At 42.1% G+C, this 23,785-nt stretch overlaps 1 protein-coding gene across 7 annotated transcripts in view; it reads right to left on the bottom strand.

The window, feature by feature from the left end:
• Positions 1–23,785, bottom strand: part of PKNOX2 (PBX/knotted 1 homeobox 2) — a 93,129-nt gene that overhangs the window by 10,454 nt on the left and 58,890 nt on the right. For all 7 annotated transcript variants that reach the window (XM_041480601.1, XM_041480606.1, XM_041480604.1 and 4 more), the window contains 4 exons: positions 17,003–17,111; positions 10,923–11,062; positions 6,476–6,647; positions 3,014–3,202 (listed from right to left, as the gene is read on the bottom strand). In XM_041480601.1, coding sequence (XP_041336535.1) covers positions 3,014–3,202; positions 6,476–6,647; positions 10,923–11,062; positions 17,003–17,086 — 585 coding nt within the window. In that variant the 5' untranslated portion in view covers positions 17,087–17,111. The remainder of the gene's footprint in view (positions 1–3,013; positions 3,203–6,475; positions 6,648–10,922; positions 11,063–17,002; positions 17,112–23,785) is intronic.

Here is a 23,785-nt window from a genome sequence, read left to right as displayed (position 1 = left end):
TTTCCTCCCTCTTCCACAAAAGAAGGACCTCACCTCTCCCATCCTGGTCAGAAAAAGCTAAAAAAATGCTCATTAAATAAAAGGTGGGAGCTAAAAGGGCCCGGTGAGGGCCTGAGGTAGAAGAATGAAGCCAAGTGAAAAGCAACCAACAAAAATAGAAGAGGAATTGATTGCTTGGTGGACTTGCAGGACGAAGAGGCAACGACTCAATCACAAGACAAAGCAAAGTACAAAACAAGGAAGCAATGGAGAAAAGAGGGTACAAAAATCTTTGTAAGGTAATGAAAGTTCAGAGAAAACTCATCACATGGGAACTTGTCAGCCAAATTTGGGCAAGACGGGAATCATCTCCGGACCTGGCTACGTGAGAAGATTTCAGCAACACTCAAAACACCTTGTCTGAGTGTTCTCTCATCTTCCCATCATCTCAGGCATTTTGCATCTCCAAAAATTCTTGCATTTCCATCTTAGAAAGCAGAAATAGCAGCAGGAGAAGGACCATCCTTTTTGGACACACCAGGAAAATCCAACAGATTGTCCTGAGATGACATTTTAACAAGTCCAGACATTGTTTTCCCAGTTTTGTTTGATATCCTTGTTATTCTGTGTCCATAATTTTTTAAACATGTCCTGTGGTAAAAAACTTAGCCAAAACCTGAAATATTTCACTTTCATGACAAACTTGGTGTATCTCAACACAAAATGATAGACGCTCCTTCCAAACCCTAAGAAAACCTATTTGCTGAGAAACCTCCTTCATTGATACTAATTACATTTCATTATTTAGACTTTTAAAATCCTGAATGAATGGCCTATTTGCTCTCACATGTCCCCTCAGCATGAAATCAACAGGCTGAAAATTAGAGAAATGATCCCACTTGCCATTTTTTAAACACCAATCCAATGATTTTTCAGCTCTCTGGAGCATCCTTAGCCTCTAAAACTCAACTGATGGATATGGAGTATTTTCACCCTTTTTTATCCATGCAAACTCAAGTATACTCAATGAGTTGAAGCACTCAAGCACTTGACATGGTGTAGTTGGAAAATATTTGCCATTGTGTTGTCAGTGCCCTGTCATCCTTATCCCATGACCAGATGAGATGGTGGCTCTGTCATGGGCCATCTCTGTGAATGCTTCAGCTCCACCTGCTGAAAATCCCTCAGGGGCTGAGCCAGCATTTCCCCTCCAGCTGGGTCTTTCCTGGGTGTGTTCCCATTTATTTCACAACGGCCTCCAAATCCTCACTTGAATTCCTCAACTTTCAAGTCTGGCCCAGAAGGGAAATGGCAGCAGCTCTGGGTTTCCAGGAATCAGGAGCGCTTGGTACCTCTCCATGGGCCTGATTATTTTCCAAAGACTTGTGCTAATTTTCTGATATGATCCCCACCTCTTTGTGAGACACTAAATCCTCATTACTTTTCCTGACCGATGCATTCTAATTAGATCAACACTTTAAAAAAAAAAAAAAAAAAAAAGGAAGGAGGGGGAAAAAATTCACAATAGCCACAGGACGGCTTTCCATCTCATTAACTCCCTCACTTATTATTTTCATGAAAATTACTGATAAAAAACGTGCATCTCCATTTGCTGGGACCGGGAGCTTTGTCGGCTCATATCTAACATCTCTCTCATCACCCGGGATGTGAGCTGTTGCCATGGCAATGCACAATAATAGAAACTAATAAATTACAAACGAGATGCTCGTTGAGCAATTATTGTTCTCTTTTATGCAAGTGTCTTGCTAATTTTGATCATAAGGAATGCTTCCATAAAGCAGCGAAGGGATAATAAGTCTATTTCTAGAGATTATTAGAATATAGAGTGAGGATGGGGTTTCTTAGATCAATGATTAAGTGGTTTGGTGCTTCCAGGGAACCTAAATAAGAAACTGAACTTTTCTGGGGGGCTTTTCCCTCATCATGTTGGGAGCTTCAAACTCTGCAGCACCTGGAGCTGAGCTGCAAAAAATGATATTTTTTTCCCTTTCCACCACCTTAAAAATGCCCCAAAAGCCCTAAGAAGGCCCCACCACCTGCCTCCTTTTTAGGGGGAGCTTCAGGAGCTGCCTAGGTTATTTTGGGTTCACTGCAGTTATTTCTGGTGGGATTGTGCAACCCTAAATTCCATTTTTCTACCCCAAAAACCAAGGGCCTGTGAGAGAGAAATGCCCTAGGGGAACACAATCTAGCATCAAGTTTTTGGGATGCAACCAGCCAAGATTTATTCCCTGCACTGCAGATGCACATGAAGACCCCAACTCATGGGCAGCTTCTTTTCTGAATATTGAGTTACAGTCCCTTATTTTGCCCCAAAAGCCACCAAGGTTCAACTTCTTTTGGCTACTTCAGGTGAAATTTCTGCAGTTCTCAGGCATTTCCTTGTACTCTTCCACTACCCTTGAGACTCCAATTGTCTTCTCCCAGCTGAAATCCAAATTATGCAAAAGAAGAAGAAAGGGAATGTTGATCATGCTGGTGGAGAACTGCAAGATCTGCTCAGACACAAAAGGGAGCAGTGAAGCCAGAAAGGGTTACCTGAGACCCAAAAATCCTTTGAGCTGCCTTAAAACAAAAAGTGAGACAGAAGCAGTAGAGAAAATCCTGATGTTTCTCTCCTTCCTGCCAATAAATAGCATTTTTCATTAAAAAATGTGACTTTCTTGTTTGTATGCCTACACACTTGCACAGCTCCCTTGCCCTCACGTTTAATTGCTGCAACATTCGAGTTTAGGAGTCCTTCACTCTCTCTTGCAGAGCCACAAACATTGGGGTTGCAGCTCGGCCAACCCATGAAAAAAAGGACATAAAATAATTTAAAATAAAAGGGAAAAAGCCACCACAACATCATTTATTGCACGCTATGAGCAAGGCACAGGATTTTTTTTTTAATTCTTGAGGATGACTTTTCAGGAGGCCACAGCTCTTGTAGAGCAAGTCTGAAACCTTGTTGGCATCTCCCCGTTGGCCCATGTGCCACAATGGTTATCAGAGAGGAATTTTAGGGCATTACCTGGGGGTGGAGGCTGATGGAGGAGGGGTTGGGGGAGTAGGGCCCCCCCAGGTCGTTCCTGAGTAGGTTGTCACTGTGCATCTTGGTTTTGAGGCAGGTGATGTAGCGGTTGCAAAAGTCCTTGCACAACTCATTGACCTTCTCCAGCTCCAGGAGGTGGATGCGCAGCACCTGGATCGCCTTCACCATCTACGCAAGGGCACAAAGTTAAAATCAATATTTTCCCCCCAAATCTATCACAGAACTGATCCCCTACAGCAGAATGAGATAATTTCCTCTCTCAACACACACAAGAAATGAATATTTTTGCCTAAAACCCATCCCAGAGCCCATCCCTCTGCATATCTGCATTCCTTTTCTTGCCCATCAATCATAACCCTGAGATCCAAGGGGAAAAAATTCACCAAATTCACCATTGTCTTCATGGGAATTTCTCCCCGTGCCCCAAAAAAAGAGTACAAGCCAAACCCCTCGTTGTTGAAAAGTGTTTGGTTATTCTCTGGAGGCCACTTCTTCTAACAAGATTACGGGGCTGCAACTCAGCCGTGAGCTGTTGCTGGTGCAAAGCCTGGGCCTCATTAAAACGTACCCCATAAACCTTAAAAAATTTACACATAAAACATTCCTCTCACCGAGCTGAAACCTTAAGTTTTACAGCCGCTGTTTGAAATCTTGCATAATATATAAAATTTCAGCTATTCACTCCGGGGCAATAAATCCGGTTTTATGTAACAAAGCGTCTTTGCATTTCAAAGAGTGTTTTTAACTTGCAAATTTTAGTGGTCATCTTTACAAACTGCAAGTTGCCATGGCTGGGAAACACCCTGAAAAATCCAGGGCCAAACTCCAGTGGCAGCTCCACAAGAGAGAAAGTGAATTTTTGGTTGGCGAACAACAGGGATGATAGGTTGAGGCTGGAAAAATCTTTTATTTAGCTTCTTTTTTTTCTTTTTTCTTTTTTTTTCTGGGTTTTTTTTTCCCTCCTCCCCAGCTGACACAGGCAAAGCACAAGGTGGAGGTGTCGTGCCCAGGATTTCCGCATCCTCCCAGGGCTCACCGGCCATGAAAGTCAATATTCAAGGGCAAAGGCAAGAAGACCTGACACATATATGTAAAAAAATAAATCTCTCAATTATCTCAGCTCATTTGCTTAGGGTCTCATTTTATGTCCCTGCTCCGCTGCGTCGTATATCTGTCCGGATAAAGAGTTACAGTCCGATGGCGTACGTGCGCGGGGTTGTAAAAAATACAGATGCTGAATTAATTGACTGTGTGGCACTCGGCAGCTGATTGAGTTGATAATGGTGAGATCTGACCTTTTTCTAATTTCTAATTATGTGCATCTTGGCAGCGAGGAATACATGACTCTTATTCTAATGATAGCTAATGCCACCGGCCTTTTCAGCCCTGCTGTGCCATCACCAATTTCTGGCAAATGGGCGGCGTTAATAAAAAAGAAAAAACAAAACCCAAAAAACACCAACAATAGAAAAAAGGATAATATAAATAGGGGAAAAGTGTCAGCTCAAGAGCAGATTGTAATGTTGAGTTTTGAGCACTGCAAGTCTTTTTAACCCAAAATTCCCTTCAACCAGTGCCTGCCACCAACAGGAACGTGCTTCTCCAGCATGATATCAACCATCTCCTCAGTCTTGATGCAGGTTACCTACGCCAAGGTGCATGGCTCCCCTTTTTTGGTGGAGTTCTGGGTATTGGATACAAAATATACATCCAGCTATGTACTACAACTAGGGCAAACCCAGATAAACAGAGATATAGATATACAGAAAGACATAGTAACATATAGAAATATATGAATATGAATGTATCAGGTGCTGTAAGGTCATACATGGGATCAATCCAACTGCCCATGGCCAAATTTACCTTGGCAGCAAGAGTTGCTTCAGAATATGCCTAAAAACCATGATTGGTGTGTTGTGGGGTTTTTTTTAGAAACCTCACAAAACCTGAAAATAGTGGATACATTGTAAGAGTGTGGATACATTTCCTGCATTGATTATTTGCTGGTGTTGTTTCATCTTTATATGTAAAGAAACAGTTTTCCTTTCCCAAAATTTTAGATTTTTTTTCTTCACCTGGCTCCATTTCTCTCCTCCTGCTAGACCATTACACCCATTTTTATGCAATTTAGTGCAATAGAGGTTTGTTGGTGCACCTCAGCATTTGTTCAGTCCAAAAACTGAAATAATCCCAAATATTGGTTAGGTTATTGGGATTTTGTGGGGGATTTTTTTGTTTTTGGTTTTGTTTTTTTGGGTTTTTTTTTTTTTTTTTGATTGCTTGTTCCTGAGCAATTTCTGTTCTTGACTACAAGTTATTGCAAAATGGGTTTAGCAATATGCAAAAGGGGGTCTTTGCCTGGTCTGCAATTTTTTTTGAGGGTATTTCACAGACTTTTGGTTTAGGGATGTTAAAAAACATTCCTCCACAAGTAGAAGTTGGGCACAAACATGTGGGATTTTACTTCACCTTGAAACCCTCTCTTGTTTTTTTTTAAAAAAAAAACAGTAGCTCTGGCACCTAGATGAGTTTTGCTAGTTCTCCCTTTATGATATGTCATCATTCAAAATCACCTCCTTGATATCTGCAATACTTGGAAAAAGGGAGCCTGTGAATTTCCTGATTTTGCTTCTTTTTTTGGGACAGAAATCTCTCTGCTACAAGTCCCAGGCGACACATAACCCCTCAGGGGAGGTGTTTTGCTGTTTGCATCATCAGAGATCTGCAGAATTCCCTCTTCAGACCTTGAAAATCTGCTTGTGGAGCATCAGAACAGTGCCACGAACTTGTCTACCCACATGTCTGCCATGGAGACCATGTTTGGATGCTTTCTGGACAAATTAATGGGATCTGGGGATATTTCCAAGAGAAAACCGAAGCAGTCTTCTGAGGCACCATCCAGCAGCAATAGATCCAATAGGAAATTTGAGTTGATGTGGCAGGAAATCCACAAGAACCTGTCCAAGTGTTCCAAGCTGTTGTGATCCATGACCTTTTCCATAACTTTTTCCATAAAGTATTCATTTTTCCCTGCTTCTAGGACATGAGCTGGCCATGACACTTCAAATCAGATGGTGCCAGACAAGAATGCTGACACTACTGCACGTTGCACCGAGGAGCAGTAATTCCTACAGAGACTGCAAGTTTTGGGGCACAAACCAGCCAGCAACCTCAGCTGTTTTCAGGAACCTTGTTGACCCCATGGAGGTTGTGTGGGACAACGAGCCAAAAGGGGGCAGGGGGCTTGTTCTTACAGGGGATCTTCTGGAAAATGTCACAGAGAAGGACCTGGAGAAGGTCTCAAAAGGTCTGTGGAAAACCTTGCCAAGATGACCAGCACTACAGAGCCCAGAGACATGGTGGTCAATCTTCATGTGCTCCTCACCCCCTACCTTTTCAACACCCCCCAGAAATCATCTGCCAAGCCCCAGCTGCCTATACCAGGTTGTCCAGCTCGGGGTCGTCACTGAAGAAGGGCTTGTGTTCCTGCTCCTGCTGGTGGACAAAGTTCTCAATGTCGACATCGAAGCTGGCCGAGGTGATGCACTCAGAGCCCTGCGTCGCCTGCTCACACTTCTCAAAGAGCAGCGTCAGCAGAGGGAACAGCGGGTGCCTGCAGAGGACAAAGGAGAGCACCCATAATGTCCACTGTTTTACTCCCATGTCCATCTTTACCCATCCATCCATCCATGCATCCATCCATCATCCATCCATCCATCCATCCATCCATCATCCATCCATCCACCCATCCATCCATCCATTATCCATCCATCCATCCATCCATCAACCATCCATCTATCATCCAATGTCTTGGTGTTTTCCATCATTGCACCAAAGTCAGCATTTCCTAAATAGGCAAAAAGGCTAAGTCTTGGACATAGTCAAGATGTCCTGGAGCCATCTGCTGTCCAAGTGGCTTTTCCTTTCAAGGATGGGCATCAGCACCTGCTCGCTGATGGTAATATTTCACCTCAAAATGTCTCTGTTGGTTGGAGATGATGGATGGGGACTTCTACCTGCCTGCAGCATCCTATGGACCAACCTTGTTATGGGCTGCTCTGCCACCAAGAGGTCTCTTTGCACCTCTGACAAGTCCACAAAGATGGGTCAAATCCCACTTCTTTCTTACCATGAGATGGTCTTGAAAACAAAGATCTATAGTTCTTCTTGAAATCCAAATCTCTCCCATGATGAAGCCAAGTTGAGGCAATATAAAATGCAAATACACAAACAGCACCAAAGCACGTGGACAATACGGAGGTGAAGACCACGGCTTAGGACAAGCCTCAATGAGCCTCTCCAGCTGTGCAATTCAAATCAAAAATGTTTTATGGAGTCTTTCCAGGCAGAAATGCAAAATGCTCCTGCAGGAATGGTCTCCCACAGCACTCCAGTTATCCAAGCACAATGGGATTGGCTCCACCATTTTATCTCCAAAAGATGGCCCAAAAGATGATTACAAATCACTCCCTGACAGCCTTTTTGAGTCGGAGTCAGGCGAAGGGGTTAAACCCCGTGGCTAAGTCTTCATTTGCAGCCGCTAATACCACAGCATATTATAGTTTAATCTGTCCTGATCCTGGTTTAATGCAAGATTCACCGAGGCTGGAGCAGAGAGTGGTGAGGGGGGGAAATCATTTCATAATTTCAGTAGCCCCGCTGGAGCTCAGCCAAGGGATATGAAAGGCAAATTCCAGGCGGAAGGTTGAATTATTGGGACTTATGAACTGGTGGCACCGCAGCAGGTGCCATTTCCAGAGCTGCTCCAACAATTAGGAGTGGAGGTATGGAATTACCCCAAGGATGGGGGTTTGGGGAGGGGAGCAGGGGGTTGCAGCCCCTGAGCAATTTGAGCCCCTTTTCTTTGAGGGGTTGCATTGGCCAAGGGGGGATTAAGGCCAGCATCACCCCGTGCTCCTCAGTATTGATAATGGGGGCAGTACTGCCCTGGGTCCCCAGGAAGGTTTTGGGGCTGGCAGGGAGAAGGAGGAGGAAGGAACATGGCTGGGGGGAGAATGGTTTGCTTTTCAGCCAAAAATAAAGTAGAATAAAAAATTTAAAACCTAAGAGAAAATAAAAACAAGAAAAACCAAAGTGGATCCAATCCGATCAAATCCGTCAATAAATAAAAATAAAATTAAATGAAACAAAACAATAAAATGAACACCAAACAAAATAACATTAAACAAACAAAAAAATATCAAAATTTACAATATCTATATTTAGACAAAAAAAAAATACAAGGGGAAACCACTTGGCCAAGACCCCCCAGGATGGGTTAAAGGAGGGCATCAAGGGCATCCTCTGACAGCAGTCTCGAGGAGTGCTGGAATTTGGTGGTTTGCCATGAACTTTGTGCCGAGTTATTGTGGAATTTGGGATTTTTTTTTCATTTTTGCACGGGAAAAAACAACCCAAACCACTGTTTTCTCCATTTCCAGCCTTTCCATGGCCACACCACGCAAAGGAAAGCACGGCCCACCATGGCAGGTGGAGGTTGTGGCATAAAAATTAAGAGCTGGAGCCCCTTTTTGCTGTGAAATTTGCAGTGTGGGAATAGATGGATATCCAGGATGCACAGGGGAATCAGGAGGATTTTCCCCACTGTGGGTGTTACAGAGGTGGAAAACCATCACTATGGCACAAAGGAGAGTTTTGGGTAGAAAAATCTGCTTTTGCTGATTACGGTTTTGCAAAAAAAAAAAAAAAAAAAAAAACTGGTTTGTTTAGTTGGGGTTTTTTTTCTGCCAGGGAATCCTCCAAATGAAAGGGCTGAACCAGCCCTGACATTTTCCTGCAGGAGAGAGGTCGTTTGCAGCCACTAATAAAAAGGATTCGACACGGGCTAATAAAGAGGAATGAATTCCTCTAATGGCCTAATTTCCCACCTTCAGCCGAGCCAGCAGCACAGCGGGCACGTCACAACAGGAATTTTTTTTTTTTTCCACTCCTTTTCCCCTAAAAAAACCTCAAACAACCCAAAACAAAAAAAATCCCAAACAAGAAACAAAAAAAAAACACAAAAAAGCACCCCCCACCAAACTTAATGCAAAGAAATCCAGGCATTTCCCACTTGGAAAAATCCAATTTGTGGTGCTCGGGTGGTTTAAGCATCATTTCCCTTCAGGAGCATCATCTTTTCTGGTCCAAAATCCATTGGGAAGTCCCAGCCCCGCTGTTGCATAAAGTCAAGAAAACACTTTAGCTGGGAGAAAATTGCAGCTGAGAAGTGGCACTGCTGGACCAGTCCCTGCCAAGCTGCTCCCACACCAACAAGGATGGGGAAGGTTTTATTTTTTTTCCCTTTTTTCTATTTTTTAACGGGTGATAAAACCCCTACTAGGGCATAAAACCCGGCGGGGTGACTTGTCCATGGGTTTTTATATTTCCCATCACATTTTGCCAGCAATTTCCCTCCAGCTTGATCGACCGATGCTTACAGCCAATGCCTTCTGCCTTGGTGCAATTATTGAAAATTAACAAAAATCCATTGTTTTGGGTGCAGGGAAATGGACCTATTAGGGCTAAGAAAAATCCTTGTATGCATTTGATACCTAATGACATAGACACCACCCATTTGAACCACTGGATAGGGAGATATTCAGCAAAAAAGGGTAATTTTATGTATATATATAATGCATTGCATAAATATATAGTAGGATATATTTGTTTTATATAAAAATATATTTGTGGGATTGTTTTGGCTAGTACCCAAACATAAGCATCCAGGTTTGGGCAGTAAGTGCACACATGGAACCAGTGGACAATTTCCCCCCACTTTTCCAGGGGGAATACCTCCCCCAAGGTGTTTTTTTCATGTCTTTGACCTTCCAATTAAGGCTGTGAAAACTCCAAGGGTAGGATTTCTTTTCTTCCTTTCTCCCACAAACGCTGCAGAACTCCTCAAGGAAGGGCAAAAAGAAGGTATTTTTGTCCTCAAATGGCTTCTTTTGCTTTGAGGAAATTATTTCCATCACTGGGAGACCTGCAGCGAATAACCCTTGGTGTTTTCCTGGGAAAGAGTGAGTTTATTCCATACTTTCATCCACCTTTGCAGACCTTTCAGCCTTGTAATATTTGAATATCTGGAGGACAAATATTTTATTACCTTCAAGTCTAACCTGCAATTTTTTAGTTCACAAGCCCCCACTGCCCTGGTCATTGATAGGTTAATCCTAAACCTTAAACTTCAGTCCTAATTATATGAGAATATTGTTACTCTTACATCGTTGCTCTATGTTATATTATAACATATAATATTGTAAATTATCACATATCACTTGTATAATTACGTATTACTTATATAATTATACTATTTACATAATTAAAACATTACTTATAGTAGTTATACAATAACATTACTGCATCTATTAAGATATAATATATTATTATGCCCAAATTGACAAAAAAATTGACTGGAGGAGCCACCCATCCCTTGCCTATCACTGCCCACATTCTGTACAGATGCAGGAACTGCACATTTCAGGTTAATGTGTGACTTCACTCCTTGTTCAGCCCCAAATCACATGGCTTTGCCCCTAAAAGGTAAATTGGGGAGGTTTGGATATTTTGAAGGGGCAGAGATGCTGCAGAACAAAGTCCACGAAGGAGCTCCATCACCACACGTTACAATCAATGGTTATTACTGCTAAAAAGGAGCTAATTGCTAATTCCCCCCTTCCCGTGTATTAATTAATGCATTAGAAGAACACCAAATTAATAATGCATAATAATAACGAATGCATCAACCAACCGACCCGCCAACCGATGCATTAATTAATGCATCGCCGAGCTGATGCAATAACCCATAATAATGCAATAATTGATGCATTACAACAACGAAACCATTAATTAAAAGGCATTAATGAATGCAATTATCTTGCCTCACCTGTAGACAGCCCTCTTGTCGGCCTCCAGCTGCGCCTGGGGGTCGCCGCCCGCGGCCGGCACCGGCGCGTTGGCAGCCGCCGCCGGCGTGGTGAGGTGCACGGGCTGGGCTTTGGTGGGCTGCTGGGCTGTGGCTGTCATCTGGGGAGGGCAGGGAATAAAGGAGAGAGGGGAAAAAGAATGTGAAATAAAATGAAATAAAATGAAAACAAGGTTTGTTGTGCGTTCCCGACGGGTTTCGCGGCGTTCTGCGCGGAATTTGGGGAGTTCGGGGTGCAGCATACCCAGGCATTTCACCTTTGCCTGGAAAGAGAAGGTTTAGTTTTTACCACATTTCCCCCCACTTTTCCCACTTTTCACTGGGGGAAATACAGGAAAAAGCTCCCACCGTCTTTATTGTGTGGGGTAATTTAGGCAGGGATGTTTCACAGAAGTCCCAGATTAAATCAGCTACAATGCCATGGTTTGCCAAGAGCTCTTTCAAAGCAGGTATTACTGTCTAGACAGAGTCATTTTCAATTTTAGCCCAAAATTAGGTGAGCCTCTTCCAGCTCGCCGAGCCCAGCAATGAGTCACCTCGGAGCTGTGAGAAGACAGCCAAAAAAATTCCAATTTTTTTGGTGCCCATGCCCAAATCACCCAACTTTAGCCCTGCTGGGAATGTGCTGTGCAATAAATCACCCCAACAACAAACACGGTGCTTATTTTTAATTTTATTAAATTAAATTATTACATTATTAAATTATTATATTTATTTTTTATTTTATTTTTAAATGGCAATGATTTTAGGTAAAAATGAGTCTTTAAGATGGGAGATGTGCTTGTGCCTGTGCTCCTGTGAATCCCTGAGCATCCTTCCAGCATCACCCCAAAAGTGCCACCCTCTGGAACAGGGCAACACCTATTTAAGGGCAGTTTTCACTTAAAACTTAAAAAAAAAATCTGAATTACTCATTGTCAGACTTCAGACAGGTCCAACATAGTCTTTCCTTTATGGTCACAAGATTCCATTACAAAAAAACTTCAGGGAGAATTTGAAACAACTGAGGCTCAAAGGCACCAGCAGCACCCAAATCCTGAGGTTTCATTCCTAAAATCCCAGCGGAAAACTGTTGCAAAGTGGTTGGTTTGCCTGCCTCTCTGCTGAAATTTGTGAAAAATGTAGTATTTGCCTATTTTTACCTGTAAATGTTCAGTCCTCCCTCGAGGTACAGAGCAAAACGAAGCTCTGGTTCTTGCTAAACACTATAAATATAATTTATTTATTTGCCTAATACACTTATTTCTTCCTGTGTTTTGATATAAATAATATATATTATTTATTTGTCTGATACATTTATATATTTATTTCTGTATTTATACAGAAATGGACTTATATGTATTTTTTATTTATTTGTCTAATGTGCCTTTACATTTATTTGTGATTGCTAATATATAAAAATGTTCATATACATAAATTGTGTCATTAATTAGTGTAACTGTATATATATATGTATATTTATACAAGAATATGTAAAACTTTATAAACCCAAGCTGGACCAAAATCATGACACCTTTTACTTTTAAAATGTTTGCCTTTAATATCTCCTGCCTGACCTTTTGCTGTTGCTTTTTTTTCCCACTTTTTTTTTTTCTTTTCAATCTCATTTATTGTTCATAACTCCAAAGTTGGGCTCCAGCACCTGCAAATTCACTCGGCTCTATTTAATTTCCAACTCTCCCAACAGGTTCAATTTCTGTCCCTCTTCCCCTCCCTGGTGCTAAAGAAATGAGGGAAATTTGGGTTTCACTTCCCCTCCTGATCCCAGCTGTTGGGATTTTTCTTTTTTCCTCCCCATTTTCCATTTAAAATCAAAATGCAGCAGATTTTGGGATAATCCAACCACATCACTGAATATCTCTTCATCCTTTTTCCCTTTTCCCCCTTTTTTCTCCCTATTATCTCTGTGGAAAATTATACTTATGCATGGAAAAATGGCTTTTCCCCCCAACATTTTCCCTTTTTTTCCCCACCCCTCATCACACTTATTTACCAGGATTCCAAAGCCCTTTTTGCATCCTGCCAAGTTGAATATTTCCAGCCAAGTCTGCAACTAATTGAGCTATTACCCAAAAAAAAAAAAAGCCTCCTTTGGGGCTGCTCCGAAACCGTTACCTCACCTTGGACTAAAGAAAAGAACAAAAAATAAGTAAAAATAATTCCAAATCTATGGAAAAAGAGGGGAGAGGATGCTGAGATGGGGGGGATTTGCAGCTGAATAGGGAGGAGAGAAAAAAATGGAGCCAAAAATGGCATTTAGGGGAGCAGATGGGGAGGGAAAAGGCAGCAGGTTCCTGATAGTGGGAAAATGGGAAATAGGAGGAAATATCTGGGTGTAAAAGTTGTAAATTTTGATAAAAAACGCAGGTGGGGCTTGGTTTGGTTTCTTTTTCCCATGGAAAAAGGTCAAAAATAGTTGCAGGAGGGAGGGAAAAGGTAATTGAAAAAGGAAAATAAAAAGCACAAAAAGTTATGTTTGAAAAGCAGCAAAAAAAGTGAAGAAAAAGTTATAATGATAATAATTATGTAAACCATTAAAAATTTGTTAAAATATATTTCAAATATGTTCAAAATGTGTTTACAAATATATTGGAAAAGTAAAGTTTTACAAAAGTTTTACAATGTTACAAATATGTTCAAAGATGTGAAAATCAAAAAATGTTTTATAAATATGCTAAAAATGTATTTAAAATACAGAAAAATGTAAAAAATACATTTGCAATTATGTAAAAATCCAAAATGCTTTAAAATGTAGAAATATAAAGAGATGTTAAAGTGTTGGAAAAAAATCTAAATTATGTTCAAAATATCCTTAAAAATAAGTTTTTAATATAGAACATGCAAAGAAATGACAAAGGGCTATAAAGACATAAAAAAATAAGATTTTTTTTTTTTAATAAAGTAACAACAAAATTTTTTAAATAGTAAAGAAATAGTAAAAAAACTTTAAAAATCCCTGAAATTTTTGCAAGGCTACAAATTTCTGGGGTTCAGGGTTGACATTTTTGGGTTTGGAATTACAAATTTCTGGGGTTCAGGGATGGCATTTTTGGGTTTGGAATTACAAATTTCTGGGGTTCAGGGATGGTATTTTTGGGTTTGGAATTACACATTTCTGGGGTTCAGGGATGGTATTTTTGGGTTTGGAATTACAAATTTCTGGGGTTCAAGGATGATATTTCTGAGGCTTTTTCCTCTTTTGGAAGGAAATCCTCTGCTGGTGTTGGTGGCTGCTCCTGGGGTCTGGGGGCCTTGCCACTGGTTTGAATAAAATAATTCCCTATTTTTAGATTTTATTTGAAGACTGGACAAAGACAGGAAGTCCAGAGAGGAAATCCCCTAAATCATCATTTACCCTTCTCCTCAGTGGGATGCTGAAAACAGCAGTTTTGAGCCCAAAAACCTGCTGAGGACATCAGGAATTAATGGGGTTTGTGGCTCCTACTGAAAAATCCCCAATTTTTAACCTGTGATTTAAAAAAAAATATTTTTGTAATTAAAAAGATAGAAATATGTTCATGATATTTTATTTTTGTCCCTGTTATAATCACTGAAAAAGCACTTTTTCTGGGGAGGAGGGGAGGAGGAGAGATACTTCTATCACTTTCTGTGTTGAAAATTATGAAAAATCAACTTCTCCATCTGATTTTTACTTTTTTTTTTTTTCAAAATATATTTCTAGACTAAGTTATTTATTTATTTATTGGTCCCTATTTATTATTTTGGTCCCTACTACAACCACTTGGGAGGAAGATGTTTTTTATCACTTTCTGTGCTGAAATTGATGAAAAATTAACCCAATTTTTAATAACACTTTTTCTTAAATATATTTTTAGAATAAATAAATAAATAAATCCCCCTTCCTCCCTTTTTTGTCCCTCTTGTGACCACTAAGAAACTTCTTTTTCAGTAGGGCAAAGCTGCTTTCGTCACTTTTGATGCTAAAAATACCTATTTTTTTAAAAAAACCCTCTTTTTACCAATGAAATTGCTGAAGACTCTTCCTCAGCTTTTGATTTTCATTCATTACAGAAAATTGATTTTAATGCAGATTTTGATTTTCAACAGGTAGAGAACTCAAGGCGTGAGACCACGCTTGGTGTAAAAGATGCTCCATGTTCCACTCTTTGAACAGATTCCAGGGATTAATGAAGCATTTTTTCCTTCCAAAAGGCAGCTTTTCCCATCATTTCTGCTTCGTTTTTGCCTCTTTCTGACAGTGAGGGTGACAGCTTGCACAGCCTCTGCTGTAAAACATGACTGCAAAGCTCCCCAAATCCCTTTTTTTAGCATTCTTCTCCCCAAAGTGCTTCCCTTGGTGAGAAGCAGCCCATTGTAGCTCTGATAATCAATAATTTTTCCATTTATCCAGTCCTCCCCATTTCTTCCCCACTTCTGGAGAGAAGAAATTTGTGTAATTTGCTTTTCCAATCCCTAGAAATCCCAAATTTTCAGGTGAAAAGTTCACAGCAGTCGCAGACGAGTCAAAAAAAAAAAAAAAAAATCAATTCTTGGCTGCAGCTTTTCCTCCAAACCCACTAAACGCTTGAGCAACCGCCTTGATAAGGTAAAAAAGGAAGGATTTGGTCAGCAATGCTCCTGAGGGTCCCCAAAATTCAATGTGTTCAAACAGGGGGCAGATAAGGGACAGGGAGGGAGAAGGGAGAGGGGACGTCTCCAAAGGATGCCACGGAAAATGTCGGCTATTTTAAAAGTCCCTTAAATTGCCCATTAGGACTCAAGCGGTGCCGTGGCTCCCCGCTGTGTAAGGGAGAAAGGGAAAAAAAATTTGGGGAAAAAAAAAAAAAAAAGCCCTACTCAAGTCAGAGCAGCGAAGCGAGTAAATGATGACACAGAAGTTGGAGGAGCCATAAAACCCCACTGAGGTGTCGTTTGTGAGAAGTGACCTTTTCCCACCAAAGGAAATGAGGAGAAAGGAGACACGGGTGGCTTCAAGGGGGGGTGTAAAAGTCAATTTATTTATTTTAGCTTGCAGAGGACAGGCTTGGGGGCTGGAGGTTTTTGGTGGGTTTTTTTGTTTTTTGGGGGTTTTTTTGTTGGGAGGGGAGATTTTTCTGCTTTTGCAGATGAGAAAAGCAGCAAATGAGGAAAAGCTTGAAATCTTCCACACAAACACAAAAAAAAAGCTGCTTTGAACACGGAGCTGACTCAGTGCACAATACAGATCACCTCTGTTCAGTCATTGTAGATGGAAAAACGGAAATGTGATATAAATTTACCCCTAAAAAATCTCAGGATGGGCTTCAAGGTGCATGACCATCTCTGAAATTCATCCTCAGCTCCCAAGTCCAGCCCACTGGGGTGCTCCAGAAGAGTTTCTCTTGGACAAACTCCTCTTCTTATAATAACTTGACTCCATAACGATGCTTGAAAAAGTTATTTGACTGCTTAGAGCACCACTGGAGATGAATTCTTCTTTTCTTCCCTGACACAGGTTATTAAAAAATGCCATTGAAATAAATCAAAGGCCATTCCTATGACTAAACCTGTCTTGGTTTATTTAAATGTTTCATCTTCCCAGCTAATTAAGCTGCTGGTTGCAATCATGCCACTGTGCTGGCTTTCCAAGAACACCCAAAGACCCAAAATCACAGAATTTACAGAATTTACAGAATCACCAGGTTGGAAGAGACCTTCGAGATCATCGAGTCCAGCCCAGCCCCAACAGTTCAGCTAAACCCTGGCACCCAGTACCACATCCAGGCTTTGTTAAACACACCCAGGGATGGGGACTGCTCCACCTCCCCGGGCAGACAACTCCAGCACCTGACCACTCTTTCAGTAAAAAAACTTTTTTCTAGCACCCAACCTAAATTTTCCTTGGCACAGCTTAAGACATATGACAAAAAGGGGAAAAACCCATGGTTTTACCCAAAATCTTGCAGACTGAAGGGGTTTCAATTCTGCCAGTCTCTGAGATGAATGCTCTGGGGTGAAATATTTTGTAATGGCCATTATTTGGGAAATCAAGGCAATTAATGCAGGAGCTGGGCGTCCTGGGGGGTCTGGAGGACACTCACCTGTGGGGTGTCTTGGTAGGGAGGAGGAGGCACTGTCTGGGTGGCCATCATGGTCAGAGCTGGTGCAGGGGAGACATGGTGCATCCTGCTTGGGAGTCACATCGAGAACCTGTGGGCAGGAGAACACAGCTGCTGCATTACCAGGGATCTCCCCCACCAGAAAAATGCCACAGAAAGGGAAGGAAAAATAAAAGACAAAAAAGGGAGGTGACATTCCTCACACTGCCCTCTGCCACGCAGTCTCTGGAAGAAACTCAAGATGGTTCGATGAGCCTTATTGTGATTTGATGATTTTTGAGATTTGTGATTTTGGATAAGGAATGCATTGTGGGGGGAGAGAAGCAGGTCACTGGCAGGGAGATCTTCACTGGAGAGCTCTTGGAGATGATGGTGCCATCACTAAAACTCATGATATCTTCTCCCCTGTGAACCCTGGCACACCAGGGCATTTTCTTTCCACCCTTCATGCCTAACCATACTGCCTAAATGGGAGTTCCATTCCCTTTCCAGCTATTCCTCTTTTCTGGAAGCAGAAAGACAAATCATAAAGGCAAAACTTGCCATTTTTTTAACTATACACTAAACCATCCCAAAATGATGTGTCTCTTTGCCTTTGGTCACCACAGAGTCACATCCTCATGCTCAGTTCAGAAAGGACACTGAGAATCCAATTTGGAGATTCACCAACTTATATAGTATATTTATTTTATTATTTTATTTAACATATTCCTGTGCTGTGCACTCCAACCCAGCTGTCTCCTGTGTTGAGGTACTGACCCCATGATGATTGAATGCACAGAAATGTGGAAACTCTTGTTTGATTTGAGCCAGGGGGCAAACCTGGATTTTGCCCACCCCATAAACTGAGGAGATGGTCCTCACACCATCTCTGACCTCTCTGGAAGCTGCTGCTTTCTCTAAAATGCAGTTATTCAGAGGAAAACAAAATAATTTTTTGTATATTCAGGTCCAAAGGAGATGGAGGAAAAAGAGGGCACCAGGAAGGGATAAATTTGCAGTGGAGCACTTGGCTGGGAAAAGTCCCCAACAAACAGACCTGGTGGTAGATGTGACCCAAAAGCAATTCTTGGCCCTGAAAATACCTTCTCTCCCACTATTTCACTGCAGCTGTGTGGTTGCTTTAGAAAGAAAAGCCAATAATCTTGCATGAATTCTTAAAAAACTCTTGTTCTCTCTGTGGCTCAGAGCTCTGTTTTGGGCCAACTCACAAAGTCACTCAAAAAATCTTCCTGGGACCTCCTTTCTTCTTGCAATGCCTCTTTTCTGTAAGGGATAACATCTCCCCAAGGATCTCCCTGTTGTGATGCACTGGCTTTCCTCCTGGCTTCTCATCTGGAGAAGAGCCATGGCACCACCCCATGAGGAAATGCAGAAAGTTGTGGAAAGTCCCCAGATACTGTCAGGGAATATTACCCAAAAACAGTGTCAGCACTGCTTTCACCACGAAATGGTGACAGGCAGGAAGGTGCAAAGAAGAGGAGCAGAAGCACTGATGAGCTCAGTCAAAACTGAGGCACATTTGGGAATGTTTGTGAAAAATTTAGTCCTCTCTGTGAGGTTGTCTGGGGGAAGAGGTGCAATATTCTGATTTTCTCAAGGCTTCAGGCTTTGCCAGGCACTAAGTTCACAAATTTACACATCCAAATGGAAAGCCAAGTGCTGTGTGCATGGGATGAGCATCAACATATTTGCATGAATAAATGAGGTTATTCTTTCTTATACTTTGCACAAATATGGATAACCCATGAATTGAATACTGAGAAATCACACCCGAAATCCTGTGCATTGTGAAGGTAGATCAGGGTTCTTGCATGACACAGACCTCTAGCAGTGAGGATATTGCATTTATGGGATTAAAATGATGCTTTTCATCTTTTTCCTCCCAACAGCAAAATAGCAGGAGGCAAAATTATCTGCTCCTGAGTGAACTCACAGCTTAAAACCTTTGATGTCCAATGTCAAACCTCAGCTCGCAGCTGCAGGCACACAAATATCCATGTCCTTGGGGGGCAACACCCAGGGAAAAACCTCCCCACCAGAAACAGTTTCAGCTGGGGAAAAGCAGAATTTAGCACTGTGACAGTCTGGACATCTGTGTGGGAAGCTAAAAAAAAAAAAGATATTGCTATTTTGGGAAAAATACCCTGCTTGGCATCTATTGTTCCTGCCAAGAGAGATCCTACAACCAGCACGTGGTGATTTGCTGGGGGTGTGAGCTTTTTGGGTGAGTCTATTCCCAGAAGGTGGCAGCCCAGAGCCCAATTTAATTGCTGAATAATATCTAAGCTGCTCAAATCAAGCTGTTCATTGAGCTTTATGGGTGCTGATTTGTTTGGAGAATAGGACTGACAGCTAAATGTGGGGGGAAAAAAAAAAAGGGCTAAAAGTGGGAGACAGCTGCTGCCAATAGCAGTACATTTATTTATCTTGGGGGAAACAAGTGCACTCAGGCACTGTAAATATCCAGAAAAGTGTCTGGTGGCCACAGGAAAAGCTGGACAGGTGTTTAACATGGGAGCCCCAGCCATGAATCTCAGGATAACAGGGCAGAGCTGTCAGCCCCATGGATTTATCAGCAGCCAGCACAGGGAAGGGTTGAAAGCTGCCATTACATGCATTAACCCTTTCTTATTGTTTGTATTTTTGTTTTATACATTAATCCCCTCTCTTTTCTTTCTTTCCCCACTTAAATTAATTTTTGACTCTTGACTGTGGGCATCCAGATATTGGAAGGAGCAGAGCATCACCAAACGAACCCCTGCCAACTCCTTCCAGCCCACCTCAAGGAATGTTCAAATCCTGGGTGAAGAGTGAATTCTGGGGATCTGGAGATCAGGGAGGGCAGGAATTGCAGCCAGCTCCTGAGGGATTTGCACAGAGGAAAGAAATGGTGAGCAATAAAAACCCATAAAGGCTCTTTCATTTCCGGAAGCAGCAGTACTTCACATTTTGGCAGTGACTTGAGATCAAAGTATCCTAAATTTCCTTATGAAATAAAATTATTTCAGCTATCACTGAAATGTTGCCATTACGTTGGAAATGTATTTCCCAAAGAGCTTGCGCCTATCTAAAAGACTCTCAGATTTATAGGCTGGGGTTTTTTACCAGCAATATATTACATCCTTTTTCAAGTAAAAATAATTAAAGACTAAGTTGAAAAGTTAGAGGTTTTTTTCCATGATGCCTTAAAACACTTAAAATACCAAAGTATTGTCAGTCACCCTCCAGGTGAACATGACCTCCTTGATTAATAAAACAGCCATAAACCCATATTAGAATGGATATTAGGGCTGGTCAGAATTGGGGCTGAATGAAAAAAAAAAAAATTAAAAATCCCTTTTATGGACTCTTCATCACTGTTTTCAAAGCAAAATGTTAATAACCAATCTGTAAAGCACAACTCTTGTTTCTGAACCAATGGGAAAATGAGGATCACTTTTTCTAGCTTATTGAGAAGCTTCTGCCCCACAGCAACACATGCACCTGATAATGGAGGATTCAACAGGAAAAATCAGAGAATCAACTTTTCAGGCTTTTCTTCTCCACCTGAAGCATCAAAATAATTAGAGATACTTAGGGATTTTTTCTTTTTTTTACCAGCCATGGAAGGTATTAAGGGAAGATTGTCTTTTCTGAAGGGGATTTTTTTGAAGAGGGGATGCTGTGGGATTGGCAACGGCGCCGTGTCAGTCACGCTCTGTCCGCAGCAGGCTGCGAGTTTTTTATGTCACCATCTTCACAGAGGGCTTGTGCAGGCTGAAGTTTATGATATATGCACTCAGCTAAGTAAAAATGAAGAAATACAGCAGAGGAGGGATGGAGAGGGTCCTCCAGAGGACGATACATCTCTCTCAGAGCCAGCAGGACAGGCTCGCCCTCGAGGGGTGATGCCAGCTCTGGACTGGCCATAAAGTGAATTAAGAGTAACCCTCTCCTCTTGAATGTCTCATTTCTATCAACAGATCTCCACTTTTTTTGCCTGTTTTTACCAAAATTACCCTGAAAGATGAATAGCAGGTTTTCATGTCATTACAAGAAGTCCTTTATGCCACTCTGAGCTTGTTAAAAATAAACCAAGTGCTATTAAATGGTCAAAATCAGAAAAGAATCCAGTTTTTCAAGACATTACCCATTCTTGGCCATTCCTCCACATTCAAGGTTGCTTCCAAACAGGCTCATGTAAAATCTCATCTGGGGAGATTGGGAGTGTTTGTGCAAAGATACCACTGTGCCATCAAGTAATTTTAATTTTTTTTAAGAATATATCATAGCCAAATTTCCTCAATCCAATCCCAGGAGGTTTTCTTGCACTGGGAGCATCTTTTGCTCTTGGCCAAGATGCTGGTTTTACTAAATGCTGACCTCCACACCCTCCCAGTATCCTGTTATTGCCTGGTAAAAAAAAAGGAGAAATTGAGTCTGTGTTTCTGCTACAAGCATGGGTTAAAGCAGATAGTGACTTGATATTTCTATAGAACAAAGTCTAGACCAGAGCAAACACCTTTTCTGGTTTTCTCCTAAAGAAGCAGTTGGTCAACACATAAGCACTGGGATAAAAGGGAGAGGGAAACACCATGTTGGACAATGCCAAAAAACTCTTGCCAAATACTGGTTTGGAATGTCCATGGAAAGGAATATTTATTTATTTAATATTTTCACCTAGGCATTTAATTTTTTTTTTGTTTAATATTTACATGCATTTATTTGTTATTTGTATTTATTTAATTAATATGTCTCAATCCTCCTCCCAACTTCAGCTCCATAGAAAGAATGGAGCTGCTTCAGTGGATTTCTGATGAGAACAACAATTACTGCTAAATATTTCCCTCCTCTCCAAAGATACCCATCTCTGAAAGGCTCCAGGGATATCTCTGCAACATAAACATGAGAATAAAACCTGCAAGAGCCAGTCAGAGCTTTAGCAGACAAGGTTAATGTACCTTGAACGGCAGCATTAAACAACTTTGCTCATTTTTTTAAGTGGAGAGCTGAGATACCTACATACATTTTAAAGTGTTATTTTTATAGGGGAAGACCATTAAAGCACCTTCCAAAACAAACTGGCACAGGGAAACATCAAAGAAGCTTCTTCAAAGTAACCTGAGAATACTTGAATTTTGTGCAACCCAGCCCTCTGCCCAAGAAAAGTTCCCAAAAGAGCGAGTTGTGATTTTTTTTCAGCAAATCAAAAAGCTTTGAAGTGAAGTGTAGCTGAGGAACCCCAAAAATGTAGAAACTTCCTCTTGCTGGGCATGAAATGTAAAAAAAAAAAAAAAAAAAATAATTCGGGTTGCCATGTGAAAAATAGGGAGCAGATGAATGTTTTAACAGATCTTCTCTGAGAGCAATTAATGTCCAGAGTCTAAATCTATCTTGCCCTATGCTTTCAAACCTTGGCTTGTGCTCTTCATTCTCCATCGCATGGAGAGAGGTGAGTCAGGAGTCACTGAGCACCCTCATTTCCATCCTGCAAACACCAAATCCCAAAACCACACTGGCAATGAGAAGGTCACAGAATCACAGAATGATCTGAGCTGGAATGGACCCACAAGGATCCTCGAGTCCAGCTCCTGGCCCTGCTCAGGACCATCCCCAAGAGTCACACCACACTCCTGAGAGGATTGTCCAAATGCTTCTTGAGCTCTGCTAGCCTTGAGCCATGCCCAGTGCTCTGGGAGCCTGTTCCTGTGCCCAGGCACCCTCTGGGTGAAGAACCTTTCTCTAATATCCAACCTCAGCCTCCCCTGACACAACTTCATGCCATTCCTTTGGGTCCTGCCAATGGGCACCCAGAGCAGCAATCAGTGTCTGCCCCTCCTCTCCCCCTCCCAAGGAAGTTGCAGACTGTGATGAGTCTCCCCCCAGCCTCCTCCGAGACCAAGTGCCCTCAGCTGCTCTCCTTGAGCTTCCCCTCAAGCCCCTTCACCATCTTTGCTGCCCTCCTTAGGATGCTCTCTAATTGTCCAAAGTCATTCTCATGCCCAAAGCTGCCCAAGGACCCCAGGTGAGGCCACCTCAGGGCTGAGCAGAGAAGGACAATCCCCTCCCTCACCCAGCTGGGCCCTGGGCCTGAAGTCCCCCAGGACAGGGATGTCCTTCCTGGCTGGCAGGGCACTCCTGACTCAAATTCAACCTTCCATCAACCCCCAGGCCCCTTTCTGCAGAGCTGCTTTCCAGCATCTCATTCCTTTTTCTGTCTGTACTGCCCCATCCCAGGTGCAGAATCCAACGCCTTCCCTGAACCCCATGGTGATGGCCCGGCCCTCACGGCGATGGCCCAGCCCTCACGGTGATGGCCCAGCCCCAAGGCTCTCTGCAGGGCCTCCCTGCCTTCGAGGGAGTCAACAGATCATCCCAGTTTCGTATCATCTGCAAACTTGCTTCATATCCCTTCCAGTCCTGCATCTAATTCATGCTGAAGTGCACAGGTGGAGGATGGAGCCCTGCAGGACCCCACTAGTGAAGCAGGTCTGCTGTCACCCAGTCACTGTCACCCTTGGTGTCCCCCGTGAGCCAGCAGCTCCCACTGATCCAGCTGGGGACACTGTGCAGAGGCTGCTGTGACAGGTGGTATTGAGGGCTCCATCCCCAAGGCCCTTGCCAGGTTAAAAAGAGCTTCTCAGAGGACAAAAAAGGTAATGGCAAAAAAAAATTATGGGTTTTGGAGACATGAGCTGGAAGAAGATGTTTAAGTGTGGGTCTGAGGTGAACGAGGTCATGGGAAACTCTAATATTTGTGAATTCTACAAACTTCTGTCCCAA

This window comes from Pyrgilauda ruficollis, unplaced genomic scaffold (assembly GCF_017590135.1).
Source record: "Pyrgilauda ruficollis isolate IOZ18807 unplaced genomic scaffold, ASM1759013v1 scaffold52, whole genome shotgun sequence".
NCBI classification, from domain to species: Eukaryota; Metazoa; Chordata; class Aves; order Passeriformes; family Passeridae; genus Pyrgilauda; species Pyrgilauda ruficollis.
This window is presented reverse-complemented; position numbering and strand designations above follow the sequence as displayed.